Source organism: Macrotis lagotis, chromosome 7, assembly GCF_037893015.1.
Source record: "Macrotis lagotis isolate mMagLag1 chromosome 7, bilby.v1.9.chrom.fasta, whole genome shotgun sequence".
In the NCBI taxonomy this organism is placed as follows: domain Eukaryota; kingdom Metazoa; phylum Chordata; class Mammalia; order Peramelemorphia; family Peramelidae; genus Macrotis; species Macrotis lagotis.
Window position 1 is genome coordinate 47,056,154 of NC_133664.1, and position 19,725 is coordinate 47,075,878.

General features: G+C 38.1%; 1 protein-coding gene and 1 pseudogene across 3 annotated transcripts in view; both read left to right on the top strand.

Annotated features, from left to right (window-relative positions):
* The window catches only part of CCR4 (C-C motif chemokine receptor 4), a 38,628-nt gene extending 21,592 nt beyond the window's left edge, over positions 1-17,036 (top strand). Inside the window, exons 1-3 of one of the 3 annotated variants that reach the window (XM_074195908.1) lie at positions 7,772-7,863; positions 11,803-12,071; positions 13,963-17,036. In XM_074195908.1, coding sequence (XP_074052009.1) covers positions 12,038-12,071; positions 13,963-15,035 — 1,107 coding nt within the window. In that variant the 5' untranslated portion in view covers positions 7,772-7,863; positions 11,803-12,037 and the 3' untranslated portion in view covers positions 15,036-17,036. Of the gene's footprint in view, positions 1-7,771; positions 7,864-10,909; positions 11,602-11,802; positions 12,072-13,962 lie in introns of those variants that run through there. The other 2 variants (XM_074195910.1, XM_074195907.1) reach the window with 2 other exon arrangements.
* On the top strand, positions 1,940-3,224 carry LOC141493666 (borealin-like; annotated as a pseudogene).
* Positions 17,037-19,725: the final 2,689 nt, after the last annotated feature.

A 19,725-nucleotide genomic window follows, 5' to 3' on the forward strand; every position in this document is an offset into this window, starting at 1 on the left:
TAAAGTTTGGATGCCTTTCATATTCTCCCTTTCTCAATATGTGGCAACAAATGTTAGGTTTATAAATAGCTTCCTACTCCATACTCTGGGAAAATAAATCTGAAATCATTTCTCTTCTATTAAGTTGTGACCAGAAGGTGCAGAAAGGAATCAAGGATCTCAGAGTTCAGCTGTTATCTAGTGCAGGGGATTTTAATTTGGAGTCCATTTCCTTTTTAAAAAAAAATATTTTGATGGCTATATTTCAATACAGTTTCCTTTGCAGTCCCAACTATTTCTTTGTGATTCTTGAAAAACATCACTCTAAGAAAGGATCATGGTTTCACTAGTTTTCCAAAGGAGTCATTGACACAAAAAGAGAGAAAAATCCTTGATCTAGTGCAGTCCCTCATTTTATAGATAAGGACCAAGAGGCTGTACCCAGGATGCAGTATTCCTATATAAAACAAAACCAAAAAGCTCACTAAAAGTTTCCCTACACCCGCCCTCTCCCTATTACTATTGAGGGTGTGAACATCACCCCCATCAGTGGACTTAACGCTTCAGCACCAGCTTTGGCATCACTAGAATTCACCAAAAAGTACACTGGACCTAGTAACTTAAAAGTTATTGTCTTTATTTTCAGTATGGGCATTTACACCTTAGGAATCAGCAAATATGCATGACCTTAAGCAAGTCACTTAACCCTATTGCCTTGCAAAAAAAAAATCAGCAAACGGTATAAATCAATGCTTAATTTATTATTTTTGTTATATTTGTCTACATTTAATGGATAAAATATGAATAATACAGATTAATCTTGGAAATGTGTCCTGTGTACATTTTTTCAGAAAGTCCATTGTTGAATATTTATCAACACACTGTTAAACTCATCTCATATATTTAATCTGTTGTCATATCTTATCATTTATTCATTTACAATGTCTTTTCTGAAGTAACCAAGTGACACAGTGAATAGAGTACCAAGCCTAGAGTAAAGAAGACTCATCTTCCTAAATTCAAATCTGGCTTCAAACACTTACTAGTTGTGTGACCTTGGGCAAGTCACTTAATCTTTTTGCCTCAGTTTTCTCACCTACAAAATGAGCTAGCAAGCTACTTCAGTATACTTATCAAAGAAAACCCTAAATGGGGTCAGTAAGAATTAGATACAACTGAAAAAACTGAATAGCAGTCTTTTTATCTATCTCCTTTCCTCCACTCACACATTCAGCTCACATATCTAAACTGTTGTCACATCTTGTAGTTTCTATCTCCACAGCATCTCTTCCATATATCCTCTTCCCTTTCCCACTCACACAGCCAACACTCAGGTCCTAATTACCTCTCACCTGGACTACTGCAATAGGCTTCTAGTTGGTCTCACTGCCTCGAGTCTCCCCCTACTCCATTCTCCAATCAGTGCCACAGTCATTTTTCTAATGAGTCTTTTTGCCTATGTTACTTAAATGCTCAATGATTGCCAGTGGTGCCCTGTTACTGCCAGGATAAAAGAGCAAGTCTTCTGTTTGGTATTGCAAGTTCTTCACAACCTAGCCCCTTTCTATCCTTCTGCCCTTCTTACATGTAATGCCCCTTCATGCACTCTATCATCGGGTTCTATTGAACCACTTGAAGTTCCTTGACCAGGATGTCCCATCTCCTAACTCCATCCCTTTGCCTTGGCTGTGCCTCATACCTGGACTTTCTGCCCCCCCCAACTCTACCTCAGTTTCTCTGACTTCCTTCAAGAATCAGCTCAATCAGATTCCATTTAACAAACATGTGGCCAGTGGGAGGACATGGTTTAGTCATTGCTGACTTCGATGGGATCTTGCTTCTCTTGTAAGGGGTTGGACAAGAACAGTTGGACTTTCTTTAGACACAGGACCATATCCAGCGGGGTTGACCTTTCAGGATCCCCTCTTCTTAGGAGTAGTGTCCTCCTCCGCCTCTTTCCATGGCTCCATCTAAGAAGGCCTAGGGCCGGACAACCAAGAAGAACACAGTATGGGGCAGAAAACTTGCCTCTTTCTTCAAGGACTTCAACCATGAAGTACAACCTAGAACAAAGCAAATACAATCAGATACCCAGAGCCTCATCCGAGAAGTAGACAATCTTTACAACATGGAAAGCCGCTGAGATCCAAAAGCTCTCAGAGAGATGAATTGGCTTGAATATTTTGCCCTAGGAGGAAGCAAATAGGCCCTGGAAGAGGTAGTCCCAGCTGACCTGGATATCACAGAGATTAATTAAGTTGTCAGCAGGTACTATTCAAATTCCCTAGAAAGCATCATGCAAAGAGAGCCTCCAGCAGTGGCTAAGACAATTAGAGAAAAAGAAGCTGAAAATATTAATCCTCAGGCTAAAAAGATAAAGAAGTGTCCAAAGACCAAAAAGAGGACTCAGTCAGTGAAAGCAAATGGAAGAAACAAAGTCAAAGTAAAATGGTCTGCTTACTTCAACCTTGGGCAGAGCTGATTTCTTCATAATAGGACCGACTCCAGGTCTGACACCCAGGGTTTGATTTCAGGATCTTCAAGGCCCCAGGTTTTAAGAATTTCAGTTGCTCCATTTTGAGGTCTGTAAGCTACTACAAATCTGAGCAAGTTGATTAGAGAACATCTTAATGTTTCCTAAGACCTCTGGATCCAGATGTGTCAGAGAATGAATATACAACATCTCTGTGGACCACAGACCCCTGACCGATAACAATGAGGTCTTCCTCACTGTTCCAGTGGGTGGAGGAGAGAGCATGTGCTCATTGGCCAATGATTTACAAAAAGATGGCTCTGGCACATCCTCATCCAGAGGTCTTGGGAAACATTAAGAAGTTCTCTTATCAAACTTGTTCAGATTTGTAGTAGCTTTCAGATCCACAAATGTAGCAGCTGAAATTCTTGAAGAAGCCCAAACGAGTTGGAATGGAACTTAATATGTGCAACTTTACCAACGCCAAAGAATTTCTTCAGACTTGTTCTTTATTGGGTCCAAAGTTTTGTGACAGGATTCACTAGTCTTTTGACTGGTGGGATAACAGAGATCATGGAGGTACACATACTTTTCTGTTCATCTCCCTTCCACCAAAATCCAAAACTTGCTTTTCACTGCATCTACCCTACTCTTTAGAGTGACAGCTCAAAACACCATCTTAAACTTTGAATCTCACATCATTTTGGTGATGATGCTTGTCCTTCATTCTTGAAGAAAACCATGATATCAGGGAGGTGATGCAGGCAATTGAATTGGATTTTAGTGAGAGGATGCTATGATAAATCATCAGCCTCATTTTCTCCTCCAGAGCCATCTGGGTTCAGTGGCAAGATATGAATCAGGATGGTTGGAGATAGCCCTGAATGTGAGGCAGTCAAGGTTAAGTGACTTGTTCAAGGTCACACAGCTAGCAGGTGTCATTTTGGTACAATAGAAAAAATCCTACAGTTGAATTCAAAGGACTAAGTCCAAAACCCACTTTAGACACTTAAGAAAGACTGCTATGGCCGCAACCTCTCTCCCTCTACCAAACCAAATGACCAACCTCCAGCACTCTTCCCCTAGTAGGGAAATAACAGATTTGGATTAGATGACCTCTAACATTCCCACCAGATCTAAATCTATGAACCTTATCCAACTGTTAACCTAAAGCAGGACTCTCCTTTCAGCATCTCCAACAAATGGTCATTCAAGTATCCTGGAAGATCTCCAGAGATGGGGAATTCATTACCATTTAATAGCTCTGTAACCACAGGGAAGATCCTTAACTTCCTTTTTTTTTTTTTAGATTTTTTTGCAAGGCAAATGGAGTTAAGTGGCTTGCCCAAGGCCACACAGCTAGGGAATTATTAAGTGTCTGAGACTGGATTTGAACCCAGGTACTCCTGACTCCAGGGCCAGTGCTCTATCCACTGCGCCACCTAGCCGCCCCGATCCTTAACTTCTTGAACCTTACTTCTTCATCTACAAAAATGGAGTTCCTAACTTCCATTATCTACTTCACAATTAATGAAATGCATAATTAGAGGAAAGCAATGAGTAAAACTTGAAGTGCTGTATTAGTGTGAGGGGCCGTTTTTGACTCCTAGGATGGTTCATTCCGCTGTGGGACAGTAATTTGTTAAGTGAGAAGTTCTCTCTCATGTTGAGCTGAGAATCTGACTTCTTGATATTCAAGATGTAGTCTACTGACAAAAAGATATGATCACAATGCATTTCCTGATAGAACAACGGTTAAAGGATATAACTTTTAATTCTCAAAATACTGATTGCAAACTATTAACATACATTGATGATAAGAGAAATTCAATTCAAAACAGTACTGAATTAGAAAGGATGAGAAGAGATGGGACTGGTTGATATTGAAAAGATAGGGACACTAATGCATCAGTAGCAGAGTTGTGAGTTGGTCAAACTATTCAGGAAGCCAATTTGGAATTTATGGATAAAGTGATCAAAATATTTATATTCTTGAGGCGGCTAGGTGGCACAGTGGATAGAGCACTGGCCCTGGAGTCAGGAGTACCTGGGTTCAAATTTGACCTCAGACACTTAATAATTACCCAGCTGTGTGGCCTTGGTCAAGCCACTTAACCCCATTTGCCTTGCAAAAAACCTAAAAAAGAAATATTTATATTCTTTGCCCCAAAGATCCCAATGATAAAACTATATCATAAGGAAGGTATGACCAAAAATAAAAGTCTCAAATGCACCAAAATATCCACAGCAACACTTTTTGTCATAGCAAATAACTGGAAATAAAGTAGATGTCTATCCATTAAGAAGTGACTTTAAAAAATTATTGCACATGTGCTGTAAGAAAAATATTAATATGATGACTACAGAGATGCATGGGAAGACTTCTAGGAACGGGTATAATGTAAAGTAAATGGTATGGGGAAAGCAAGATACACAGTAACTAGAGCACAGTAAATGGAAAGATCTACCAGAAAACAAAACAAAATGAGGTAAAATGCAATGAAATTGTAAAGACTAAATTTGGTCCCAAGGAAGGGGGACTTTTTTCATTTCTCTGCAAATGTGAGAGGAATATGAGTAAGGTATTCAATATGCCAGACTTTTTCAAGGTGCTATTGACTAGCTTTGCTGATTTTTTTTCCCCTCCTTGTTGTCCTTAGTTCTATTTATGTCATGGCTCTCTGGGAGGAGGAGGACAGGGATATGTCAGTAAATATGAATCAAATAAAAAGAAAATGATTCCAAATAAAAGTCTAGTTTTAAAAATATGCCCCTCTTTTTAGTTTCCACTGTTTGATCTTAATTCTGCCATCAGAAGTCACAAAGGATAAGTGAATCACTCTTGCATGTTATAGTCCTCCTGGATGCAATGTGACCAAGAAGAAACCTAAGGCCTTGAGAAAAATTATGTATAGCAGTTCTCGGATGAAGAGTCTGGTGAAGAGAGGTCAGAAGTTTGAGAGGAAAATGACTGGAATGTGGGCTACAGTTGAAGCAGGGACATAGAAGGAGAATTGGAATGCGTGGCACAGCAGAACCCTGAAATTGAGATTAAGGGCTTCAGTAGATCCACATGAGTAGAGGGCATTAAAATCCAAATGTTTTTCCATTGGTCATCCTTGGGACCTCTTTCAATAAGTGATATTGCCCCAGTCATCATAAAAGATAAGGTCCTGGACTTTTTGTCCTTAATCAAGTCCACTATATTTCTTTATGTTTCAAAACTTGATTACTTTGTATGGGAATAAGATGTACACATACATATAGACATGAAATTTAAAGTCAGATCAAAGAGTTAGTTGCTACTGAATCCAAGTTGATCATTTGGAAAAGCAAAGGTGAATCTTTTGTTCAAGACATTCAGGTAATGGAACTTTCCATGTGGGGCACAATACCTTTGAAGCAGATGAACTTTTTTTATTCCAAGATGCCATTTGAAGTTCATCTCTTTGTTCATAAATGGAATTTAGTTCATTCTCTATCTTGGTTTGAATTTTACCTAAAAGTCCCAAAAACACTAGAGAAAGGAGTACATATTTTCAAATATATCTGATTAAAATATTTTTAAAATTTTTTCCCTCCTACTTCTTCCCTTATTATAATGAACCATCATACAGAAATAAGATTCTATTCATTTATTCAACTTATTAAAAGATTTTCAGTTTTATTCAATTAACATTTATATAGTTTTAAAAATGTGAGAACAAGTCTCCCTTAAGAAAAGTTTTTCTTAAACTTTCTCCTTTCTTGTCTGGTCTCCTCAACAATTTTTTGAGGGCAGAATCAATGCCTTATTCCTCTAAGTGATACAAATAGACTCAGAGAGATCTGAGTTCAAATACTGACTCTCTCTCTCTCTCTCTCTCTCTCTCTCTCTCTCTCTCTCTCTCCCCTCTCTTCCTCTCCCTTCCTCTCCCTCTCACCCTCTCTCTGTCTTTCCAGCCTTTAGAACAATGTCTAGCAGATCCATGTATCTAATTAATTCTGATTGATTAAATATTAATCTGTCTTATAAACAGAAAATTCCTTCATTTTCCACATCAATGAATGGATGATGACAAGAAGGCATTATAGTTCATTAGGAGGAAAAATATGTACTATAATATGTTCACTGAGTTAGGAAATTTAAAAAATTACTTTTCAAGGGAAACATTTTAATTGGATAGTCACATCTGTTTTTTAAAAGTAGCTAGATTTTTTTTTTGCCTACTCCTTTAAAATAAGATTCTAAGTCACCATAAACTGGCCAAAGAAAAGTATTCAATTGAATTTGGAACTCAAGGTTTTGGAAATGAATGTTGAACCTTGTTTTTTCATATAACTGGGGGGGGGATTAAATTAAATAAATAAAATAAAATCTTTCTTGAAAAATTTCATCCAATTTACCTGAAATTGTTTGATACCAGATATGCAGGCAGGCACAAGCCAGCTGTAACCTTCTAGAACCATTCTCTAGAATTCAACAGATGGGCAGTGTCAAGGATAGCTTGACAAGGATAACTCTCTGTAGCATACCTGTCCAGAATGGGCATAAATTTGATAAAATTCATTCATAAACCAAGGTGATGTTTATCAATTGGAAAATTACTGAATAAATTATACTATATGAATATAATAGAATACTCCTATAAGAAATCATGAAATGTAAGCTTGCAAATGGATGAATATTGAAAACTACTTTTACATATAATTTTTAAAAAGTAAAATAAAGTGAGGGGAAACGGAAATGATGAAATGACCAATTTCAGAGAATTCTGGGAAAACTTATATGAACTGATGCCAAGTGTAGGGAGCAGAACCAATTTATGTGATAACAACATTATAAAGACAAATAATTTTGAACAATTTAAGTACTCTAATTGATGCAATGATCCATCATGATTTCAAAGAACTAATGATGATGCATGCTACCCAGACCTCAAAGAAAGAAAATGGAGTAAATATGCAAAATGAGACATATATTTCTAGACATGCTTAATATGGGAATTTATTTTTCTTGACTATGCATAAGGGGACAGGAGATAGAATAAGTTTGTTAATTTTCAAATAAAATTTAATTAAAAATAGAATAAAGGGCAATGTGAAGAGTCAAGGCTGCCCTTGCTCTCTCGCTCTCTGACCTTCTTGTATAAGATGGACCCCAATTTGATGAAACTGGCTTTAAGGAGCTTCCACCCACTTGCCCGAAGTAGGATTGCTCACTGACTAAGAGAGAAAAAAGCTATTCTGTCGAAGCCTAGATCTCTCTCCTGATAAAAGTCTTGAATAAGGTAACTGGTTCATCACAGGAAACATACCATAACCTTCAAAGACATCCAGTCATATTTAGCACTTAGCTTTCTGAGCAAGGTTAGCACAGACTAGGAAACCTGAAGCAGCCTGGTCTTTGACTCCACGGTTGAAAGGACAAGGTAGGAGGAAAATAAGCCTTTTTCATTTCTTTTTCTTCTTCTTTCTTTTTTCTCATTTCTTTTTAATGGGTGGTTACACACATACATCTGCCACATAGAGTCATTTCATGGATGCATTTATGTGGGAAAATATTTAAACTTTATGAAATATTATTTGCCCAGGGACCTTCTCTGGGTAGCCGACACACCCAGGCACAAACCAGTCTTCATAAGTCTATTCTGGGCTCACACGGGGGACAAACATATTCTTAGTACCTATCAACTTGTACAGCCCATTTTATCTTTGCAGTTATATATTGCTGTTTGTCCTTTCTTTTCAAAGAGGGAGTTGAATGTTTTTTACCTTCATTTTCAAAGGAGACTATGACATCAAGAGGTGAGACCGTGACAAGCCCTTGAATTGGATTTGGGTGAGGAGAGTTATGCCAAGTCACCAGTCTCACTTTCTCCTCCAGAGTCTTCTGGGTCCAATGGCCAGATACGGATCAAGATGGCTGGAGATGGCCCTGGATGTGAGGCAATCAGGGTTAGGTGACTTGTCCAAGGTCACAGTTAGAAGGTGTCAGTAAATGAGAAACCACATTTGAACTCAAAACCTCCTGACTGCAAGAGCAGTGCTCTATCCACTGCACTACAGACTGCGCACATACCCACCAGGAATCTCCATAAATGCCTATACTCACGTGTTGTGGTTGGACCTTCATTCTCTAGGAAGACCATGGCATCAGGGAGGTTATACTAGGACATGGATTTAAGTGTTTGCAATTTGTCCCCCCATAGCTTTCATGCATGAATTTCCCAAATATACTGTTATTTTTCCTGTTGAAAATGTCAACGAACCAGGCTCCCTTATTCTTTTAGTCAACCTGTAAAATTCCTATTCACAAAGTTTCTTTGCTGCTGCTCCATTGTTGACTTACTGAGCTTTTGTTCTTTAATTTAATTTGAAATATATGGTTTCAAATGATTTCATTCTAGTAATTTCTTCTTCAACTGATTTAAAATATTTGTCCCATTCCTTGACTAGTCACAACTATTGTTAATTTACAGGCTCTTTGAGGCAGCATGGGCTGGAAAAAGAGGCCTGGATGTGAAGGCACAGACATCATGGGATAATGATTAGAGCACTGGACTCAGGGTCAGGAAAGCCCGGATTTAGACTCTTCGTGGCTATGTGACTCTGGGCAAGCTAATTGATTTCTCTGTGTCTCAGTTTCCACATCTCTAAGATGCAAGTGAGGGCTTGGATCTGATGACTTTTGAGGTCCCCTCCATGACCTAGGTTTTAATCCTGGCTCTGTCACTTGCAAACTGTATGATTAGACTTAAGTCATTTAACCTCAAAAGGTCTAGGTTTTGTCATTTAACCTCAAAGACACGGATTCCTTATCTTCAAGATGAGGATGGTTAGATGAGATGAGTTGAAAAGTCCCTTCCAGATATAAATCTATGTTCCTATGACTTCATCTAAATTTTCTTGAGGGTGAATGATGAGGTGTGCACAGTTTGCTGAGAGACACCAGAGTCCAGTCATTGGCCAATATGTTCAAATAGCTTAAATTGCCTCAAATTGCATATTACAAAGTACAAACACCTTGAGAAGGTTGTTTCTATGAACTATTGAAGTTCCTGCTGAAGATGGGCACATTTTGCAAGTCTGACACGCTCTGCCTGTCATCCATATTATATCTTAGTGGGCTTTACCAAACAAACCAATGAACAAAAAAAATTGAACAAACCATAAACCACCACAAATAATGAGGCATAACTTTATAAGCAAAATGCAAACATTCATTTTCTGCAGGTGGAACCTGCATCAAATTGCATTTTAAAGGTAGCATGATGTATTCTGTTGTCAGTATGTCTCTTGTCTTGGAGACTACAAGAAATGTGAGAGTGTTTATATAGCAAGTGAATTTGGCTAATAACAATAATGATCACCACAAGCATTTCTTTTGGGCTTTAAATTTACAAAGAACATTATGTATAATGTCTCATCTGATCCTTGCAATAATCCTGTAAGGTAGGGGTTATTATCGCTATTCTATTTTACATATGAGGAAACTAAGGTAGAGAAAAGTTAATGTCTGAGGCAGGATGTCAATTCAAGTCTCCTAATTCCAGATCTAGTCTTCTATACACTATGTCACACACTAGTCAGCTAGGTGAATAGAAAACTGGGGTTAGAAATAAGAAGATTCATCTTCACGAGTTCAAATCCTGTCTCAGGTACTTACTAGCTGTGTGACGGGAAAGTCACTTAACCCTGTTTGCCTCAGTTTCCTCAGATGTAAAATAAACTAGAGAAGGAATGGCAAATCACTCCAGTATCTTTGCCGAGATAAATCATAAATAGGGTTACAAAGAGTCTCAGACACTGCTGAAAAATGAGCAGGGAGTTTCCTTGTAGATAAAGCACCGGTCTTGGAGTCAGGAAGACTTGTGTTTGAATTCCATCTCAGACACTTGATATTCACTAACTTGGGCAAGTTACTTAACTTGGATTGCCTTGAATCCAGGACCATCTGTAATCATCCTGATTCATATCTGATCACTGGATTCAGATGACTCTGGAGGAGAAAGTGAAATTGGGACTTAGCATAGCACACCCTCACTCACATCCAATTGACATGCATGTCATGGCATCACCTCTCTGATGCCGTGATTTTCTTTGAGAATGAAGGACAAATATCATCATCATCTTCTTCATCTTAGTGTCAATAGTGGGAATATAGACTGTAGAGGAGACCTTGGGGAAAATGCACTCCCATAATGCGATGGAATGATGACTCAATTTACAAAATCTCAATTTATATCCTCCTCCAGGAAAAAAGGAACACCTTTTGACCATAAGGTTAATAAAGGAGCATCCATTTTCTGCTCTCTATCCTCTCCTCCTCTTTCAAGCCCTCTTCCTCCCCAGCAGATGAAAACTATAATAAAATTTACAAGTTTTCTACCTAACTGATCTAGCAAAAAGCTTCAGCCAGTTGATTTCTCCTTTCACCTTTGCTAACTTGCTGACTGGTATTAAATATAGCTAATAATCATAAAAGGTGATTAAAAAAAACTTTAGTTTGCCATCCACCTTATTCTAGTGAGCTCCCCTGCCTGCCTTTGCAAGACTCCAAGGTCTCCAAGTAAAAACTAGGAGCCAGGAAAGGAGGGATGAAGAAGGAAATTATGATTCAGGGCATGGTTACTTTAGATGGCAGCAAATATCTCTGAGTGTCTACAAATCTGACTTCCTTTGTGCCTTCTTAGCTGTGTGGTTGTGTGTGTGTGTGTGTGTGTGTGTGTGTGTGTGTGTGTGTGTGTGTGCAGTGGGGTATGTTCGGATCTTGAATCTGCCACTTACTACCTGGGTTAACCTGGACAAGTCATTGAAGTGTGGGGGCTTCAGTTCTTCATCTATCAAACAAGAGGATGACCAACCTCCGAGGTTTCTTCTAGTTTTAAAGCAATAAATACATCATCCTCAGTCTCACTGAGTTATAGCAAATCAAGCAATGTTATCTATATTTATTAAACCTTTATTAAGGACCAAGCACTATAGTAAATGGTGGGTTTACAAAGAAAAGCCAAAAAGTCCCTCCCTGCACAGTCTAATGCACAATGATAATGGCAAATAATTAGATAGAATAGGGTGTACCTTAAGTATGCAGATTTAGGCTACAGACAAATTAGATGATGCAGAACTCACTAGTAGGTGGAAGGCAAGAGGAAAGGCTTCTTCAAGTAAGTGGAATTTGAGCCAAATCTTAAAGGAAATCAAATAAAATAAAAGGCAGAAATCAGGAGGTAGAACTCTCCAGGTGAGGAGAACAACTAGTGTAGCAGGAAGGAGATAGGAAATGGAGTCTTGTGTTGGAGGAATTGCAGATAGGCCAGAGTAGCTGTACTGAAAAATTCATTCGTTGTTGTTGAATCGTTTTTCAGTTGTGTTCAAATCTTCGTGGCCTCATTTGTTCTTGGAAAGGATCCTGGAGTGGTTCATCATTTTCTCCTCCAGTTCATTTGACAGATGAGGAAACAGAGGCAGATGGATATGTGACTTCCTCGGGATCACACAACTAGTAAGCATTTGAGGTCAGATTTGAACTCACAAGAGGAGACTTCCTGACTCCAAGTCTGGCACTTCATTCACTGAACCACCTGGCTTCCCAGAGAATTCATGGAAGGAAATAAATTTGAAGAAGACTGGGCAGGTAAGAAGGACTCAGATTATCTAGAGCTTTATATCTGATGGTGGAGGTAATAGGGAGTTACTGGGGATCATTGAGCAGGAGAGGTGACATCATCCAACTTAGAATTCATCTAATTGATTATAGCTCTTCCCTTCACTAAAAGATTCTCTGTGATTTCTCATGGTGATCTGGCAGTTCCCTTGGGTCCTCAGAGGCTAAGCTAGTACAGCAAAAATTCTTCATCTTAGACCTCAAAGATGGATTGTACGTCCACACTATAATGACTTGCTGCAACACACTTTTACATTATTAAATACTTACATACAGAGATGGGGAGAGGGGCACAGATTTGTGGGGAGGGAGTATATCTAAGAACTGAGAATATTCAAATGAATTATGAATTTGAATTGTTCCATGTGACTTCATATTTCTGCTAAAGACACCTTTAGCTGGAGGGTTCTGGATTCTTTTCAATCTTTCCCACTGACATGGATGATGTTGCACCTGGACAGCCTTTGGTTTTTCAACCCAGATAGTGGAACCCATGCCAAGACAGAAAATGCCTTAAACCCAGAAACCTGGCAAGTTTTTCCTCCTGATTTCTACCTTTTCTTTGATTTGATTTCCTTTAAGATTCATTTCAAATCCCACTTACTTGAAGAAGCCTAGTTTTCTGTGGCATGTTTTTGGGATTCATCATCAGGCTGATGGGAGAGAGATGAATTTTGAGGTTACTTGCCATGCTCTTAAAGTCAAATCTATAAGCCTTTACTTAATACTTAGTAAAGCTTAGTCACTGTGCTAAATGCTAGAGAGATAAAGAAAGGCCAAAACAGCCCCTGGTCACAAAGGAGTTTGAGTCTAATGGGGAGTCCACATGCAAACAACCAAGAACAAACAACATCTACACAGGATAAATTGGAGAGTCTCTGAGAAAAGGTAACTAGCAGATCATGGGGAGGACCAGGGAAGGAATCTTGCAGAGCTAAGATTTTTTTCATTGAGACCTAAAGAAATCCAAGGAAGTCAAAAGAAGAAGATCATTCAAAGTATGAGGGAAAATCAGTGAAACTGGGGATTTGGGTGTTATAGGAAAAGTAAGGATGTCAGAGAATTATGGAATATAGAATAAATGGAGGAGAGTAAAGTATAAGAAGAATGGAAAGGGAAGAAAGGACCAGGTTATGAAGGGTTTATATTACATCCTGAAGGTAAAAGGGAGCCACTGAAATTTATTGAGTAGGGAAGGTGACATGGTCAGATCTATGCTTTCAAGATGATCTTAAAGAACAAGTCATTGAGAGATTGCAATCTGCACTGGTGAAGAGTATCGCTTACCACTTGAAATTGTATCTTCAAAATACTTGTCCTCAAAACTTTCACTATCAAAAGTCCTTCCTGCTTAAAACTTGCCCATTTTTAAACATTGCAGCTTCTCGTTCTCCCTGGATCCTGGTCTTACCTCTCCCATTTCCCTCCTTTTCCCAGTTTCCAAATTCTGAGTTTGGGAAGTTGAGTTGTCAGTGGGGAAAATAGGAAATTTGAACATTTTACCAGCCTGCAGGATAGTCCACATTGAGGAATACTGGCTTAAATCATGAGGGAGATTTGAGTTTTCAACTTGTAAAAGGTCTAATGATAACACTCATGAGGATACACATGAAACAGTATTGAAAGAACAGTCCCAATGTGGTGAACTCTTAATATGCAATCTCCTTTTGCTGACAGAGAAAATATATGACTTGCCCATGGTCACACAATGTGTCAGAGACAGATCTCCCTTACTTTCAGACTGACCTTTTTCCCACTAAGCCATGCTACCTTTCATGAAATGGTTAGTTTTTGAATTCAGAGTAGTCTTTGCTGATTTCATTGATATAAATACATTCTTCCCTTTATCCCCCTCTTCCAGTTGGGTCTACCTCAGATATGATGGAAACCACTTTGGACTATGGCAGCTATTACAATGGTGACCTCCCCAGTCCCTGCAACAAAGGGGGAGTGAGGAACTTTGGAAAACTCTTCCTGCCACCATTATATTCCCTGGTGTTCCTATTTGGTCTGCTGGGCAACTTCATGGTGGTTTTGGTCCTACTCAAATACAAGCGACTTAAGTCTATGACTGATGTGTACCTGTTCAACCTCGCCATCTCCGATCTGCTCTTTGTTTTTTCCCTCCCTTTCTGGGTCTACTATGTTGCTGACCAGTGGGTTTTCGGACCAACCTTTTGCAAAATCATCTCCTATATGTATTTGGTTGGGTTTTACAGTGGCATATTCTTCATCATGCTCATGAGTGTGGACAGGTACCTGGCAATAGTACATGCGATTTTTGCCTTGAGAGCCAGGACTCTGACCTATGGAGTTATAACAAGTCTAGTTATATGGTCGGTGGCCATGTTAGCTTCACTTCCAATCTTGTTATTCAGTACATCTTATACAGAGAATAACACCACCTACTGCAAAGAGAAGTACCCTGGGAATTCAACCACTTGGAAGGTTCTGAGCTCTCTAGAAATCAACATCTTAGGGCTCTTGATCCCTCTTGGAATCATGTTCTTCTGTTATACCATGATCATCAAGACCCTCCAACGCTGCAAAAATGACAAAAAAAACAAGGCAGTGAAAATGATCTTTGCAGTCATGATTGTTTTCCTGGTGTTCTGGATTCCATACAATATTGTGCTCTTCTTAGGGATTCTGGAAGAACTGGAAGTTTTCCCAGATTGCGACTTTGGGACACAGCTTGACTATGCACTCCAGACTACTGAGACCCTAGCTTTTATTCATTGCTGCCTCAATCCAATCATCTACTTCTTCCTAGGGGAAAAGTTCCGAAAATACATCAAGCAACTCTTCAAAACCTGCAGGGGACCTTTTAGGCTCTGCGAACACTGCAGTTTTCTCCAAGTTTATGTTTCTGAAACTCCCAGCTCATCTCATACCCAGTCTACTATGGATCATGAAATTCATGATGCTTTGTAAAGTGCAACAGATTGCCTTCCTTCAAGGCAGAGAGGAACTGAGACAACCCTTGAGTAATCTCAGGGCCCAGGTTTCAGATTCAACCAGAGCATCAATCTGCCCCTCATCTCAAAATGGGCTTTTTGCTTTATAGTTTAATTCCAATTCACCTGGATTAAGAAATCTTGACTTGTTCTGCTGTCCCATTTTAAGAATAGCATCTCAAGTAATGATTTTTAAGAAGTCTATCTGAGAAGAACATCTATAAGATGACACATAACAAAGATGAGGATGTTATTATATGTAATCTGAGATGACTAGACAATCAAAGATTATCAAGATGGCAAAAAGAAAAAAAAAAAACCCAGAACATTTGAGATTGGTCAGACTGTAGTTTTTCATTTCCAGCCTTGATTTATAAGAAGTCATTGGAGGGGGCAGCTAGGTGGTGCAGTGGGTAAACACTGGCTCTGGAATCAAGAGAACTTGAGTACAAATCCAGCCTCAGATGCTTAATAATTACCTGTGTGACCTTGGGCAAGTCATTTAACACCGTGGCCTTGACCCCCCAAAAAAATCATTGGAGGTTAGAGCTTTCTGATTCTTACTTCAGTATTTTTTGTTTTGTTTAATTCTGACCTGTTGTCATCATATAATCTTGTTTGACTCTTTTTGGGCAAGATGCATTTTATAGACTGGTGGTCTTTAACTCAAATTTTCTGTTTGTTTTATGTTGATATGGCTCTTCTTCTAGCACTACTCTTGTCTAAAATCTAATTTCTTTTCACAAAGATTCATCAATTCAATTGAATCTAAATAAAGGGTTTTCTATTCCACCTGGGGAATGCAGCAAGAAACCCCTTGCCCAAGGTTTGGAGATCCCTGATATAAATCAAGCATGTGCTACCTATATGCCAATGGTTTGGATTAGCAAATAAGCTCAATTAGCAAATTAATTTGATTAAGGCTATTGCTAACTTTATTATAATGAAATATGTTAGTTTAAGTAAGATCTCATATGTTGATAGTATCACCACTGTGAAATATAAGTCATGTAAAATACATATTTGCATATTGAGATTCACATTTTCACTTCTTGGTTGCTAATGCTTTTTAATCAAGACTAAATATAAAAGATAAATGCAAATAGGAGCTTAAATCTATTAGGTATTATAGTGTATTAATTCTAACATGTTCAGAAATAAGACTTTCTTAACCCATTATTAACTGTATCCTAAATGGAAAAATATTTTGGGGTCATCATATTTGGTTAAAGAGGAATGACAATGCAATGCCTCTCTAATCTTTCCAAATCCCATGCTGCCAGTTGGTGTTATGAACACTCTTAAAGGAATTATATCCTTAGGCAGCTAGGTGGAGTAGTGGAGAGAGCACAGCCCTGGAGTCAGGAAGACCTGAGTTCAAATCTGACCTCAGACACTTAATAATTACCTAGCTGTGTGACCTTGAGCAAGTCCCTTAACCCCATTGCCTTGCAAAAAACAAGCAAAAAAAAGTAATTGTAACCTTAAAAAAACTGCTATTAGGTCATCTTATATTGGAAACAAAACTTCTCATCAGCAAATAGATGTATCACGCATCGAAAAATTTTCCCTAAAATTATCTTCTTTTGAATTACATAGAAATATAATTAATTTTATAATGTATTAATCATATAGCCAAATTACACAATTCCAGAGAAATTAATTGAATTATATAAAAAATTAAATTAATTATATACTGTTGTCTAACTCTTGTAGCCAGTTTATATAATTCCAAAGAAATTATTTCTATTATTCATCAATAAACCAATGAACAGAACTAGGCAGTGATGCCATCCATCCAAGTCCTGGATGTTATTATATGAATGCTACTGACATGAGATCAAGTAATACTCATTTGAGGAAATCTACTTCATGTTTTCACACTGATGCTTTGTAGTAAATGTCATACTTTGGATTGTGAGATAATTTCTTTTTGAGCTATCTTCTTCAATGCTGTTACGTTTTATACAAAAATAAAATAAATTTAAATATATTTTGTGTGAACTTTTCTGGTCAGTACTGTCGAACTACTGGAGATGTAGATACTCTCATCCCCACTATTTCTCCATTCATCATTTCATAAGAAATCTTCCAAGGTCTACTGAGGGTCTACTTCTGGAGATCTATTTTGAGAGTATTCAGAACTAAAGGTAATAATGTAAGGCATCTGGACTATACAAAGTATGAGTGAGCCATAAAATAATGCTGTCAAGAAATTATTAAACCACACCATTTGATCTCATTGCCAGATATCAGCAAGTCTTGGCTCCTGCTCCCTGCCTAAAGGGTTCTATGCCCCAATTCCCTGTTGTTTCTGCTCCACTATGGAGCTATGGAACTAACTGGCCTCAAAACCATTCTTTCACCTAATGGCATTTTTTCACATTATGCCACATTGAGATATTCCTCTGTGAAAAGAGATGGAATAGAACTGGAGAAAGATGAAAAGCACAGAAACCCGAGAGCCATAGGTTGTGAGTCCTTAATTGTGACTCTTACATTAATAGATCTTTATTATGACATCCAGGACTGCAGTGGGACAAACAGGTTTCTATGATTAACAGAAGTAGAAATGAGTGAAGCTGACTACAAAGGGTTTGGATCAAATGGAGCAGGGGAAAGAGCATTAATTTCTTCCAGTTCAATGGATTCACCTTTAGCATTCATTACCTGTGTGTGACCTGGGACAAATAATTTAACCTCCCTGAGTCTCAGTTTCCAATATGTAAAATGAAAGTTATGGAGAGCTGATTCTTTTTTGTTTGTTTGTTTTGCTTTTTTAGTCTTTGAGTTCTCTCTGAGAAAAGAAAATTCCTATAAAATAATATATTCCTCATAATTTTGGTTGATTGCGTATGTTCCTAATAAAGTAATGGACTAAAAACCCTATGGTGCTAGCCACAGACACAACTCCTATATAATATATACAGTATAATACATTGCTTTTTTGGTAAAAATGGCATTTCCCAACCATTCATAAACCACCCAATACTTGACAATAGGAAGAAGTAGCTTATAGCTTGGAGTTCCTGTCCTCAATTTACTGCAACTTTTCTTTCACACGCTCTTTCTTCCCAAGTCCTGATGACAAGGAAAAGGATCTGAAAAACTCAAAATATGTGACCAATGAGTTTTTGTATTTTTAAGAGAGAAACCTGCAAACAGAGCTAAAAAGAAATTAAATTACCAATGGTAGAGTTTCAGATATGGAGTATGGGAAGACCCTAAAATTGAAATTATATTCTCATTCTCTCTCTCTCTCTCTCTCTCTCTCTCTCTCTCTCTCTCTCTCTCTTTCTCATCTTCTCAAGTCTCACTGCCATTACCCTAGTACAAGTCCTAATTATCACCCTTCTGTATTACTGTGATGATTTCCTATGAAATCTTTCCTTTTCCATAAACTCTCTCTGCTCCCACCACTGTCTAATCCATTTCTCACACTACTCCAGAATAATCTCATATTACAGGTCATATTACTCTGCTTTTTTCCAAAACCCCATTTGGAATTTTCTTCTCAGAGATCCTGAGTGGTTTGCTATCTCTTTATCTAGTTTATTTTACAGTTGAGGAAACTGAGTGACTTGTCCAGGGTCACAGCTAGTAAGAGTCTGAATCCAGATTTGTACTTAGAAAGATGAGTTTTTCTGATTCCAGGCCTGACACTCTACCCACTACAACACCTAGCTGCCTCCCTATTACTCACTGAGTAAATCTCAAACTTCTTTGCATGGGATTTAAAGGTTTCAATAACCTGGTGCCACCCTCCCTCTTCATGCTTCAGCCAAAATGGACAATCCATTTTCTTCTAAAACATCTCCAAACACTTGCTCACCATGTTTGAACAGTAAAGTCATATTGAAATGTAGATATTTCAAATTTATCATATCCAAAATTGACCTCATTACCTTTTCCCTAAACTCACCACTCTCCCCAGATTCCCCCTTTCTGTTGAAGGCAAATTCACCTTTGCAACTTCAGTGATAACCTTGACTCTTCTCTCTTCTTTACATAAAAATCTTGTCATTTCTATCTTCACAATATTTCTTGCTTCTCTTTTCTCTACTCATTCAGTCATCATGTTGGACCAAACCTTTCTTCCCACTAATCTGGACTATTGGAACAGTTGGTTTCCCTGCCTCAAGTCCTCTCCACTACAATCTATCTACTACATAATTGCCTAAATAAATATTCCTAAAGGGTGTCTCTGACCATGTCATTCCCTAGCCAAATAAACTCCGGTGACTCATAACCTCTACACACTTGTCTGTTTGGCCTTGAAAGTCCTTCCTGTCTTAACTCTAATCTGTTTATCAATTTATAAATCTATCTATCTATCTTTGCATTTATATATTTTATAAGTATTTATATATAATAATTATTATTTCTGTATATTATATGTAGTCCAGCAAAACTGTCTTTAGTGTCCCTCATATGATTTTGTGCTTTTACACCCATAACTGGATTATTCTTTCACCTCTCTCTCTACTTCTGTATCTATAAGAATAGAATGCCCTTCCAGGCTCAGCTCAAATACAACTTTCTCAATCACACCTTTTCTGATGCTCTCTCCCATCCCACCCCCATTCACTTAGTTATATTTTGTATATGCCTATATGATATTTTTTATCTCCCCACTAGTCTATAAACTCTGGTGAAAGGGCTGCCAG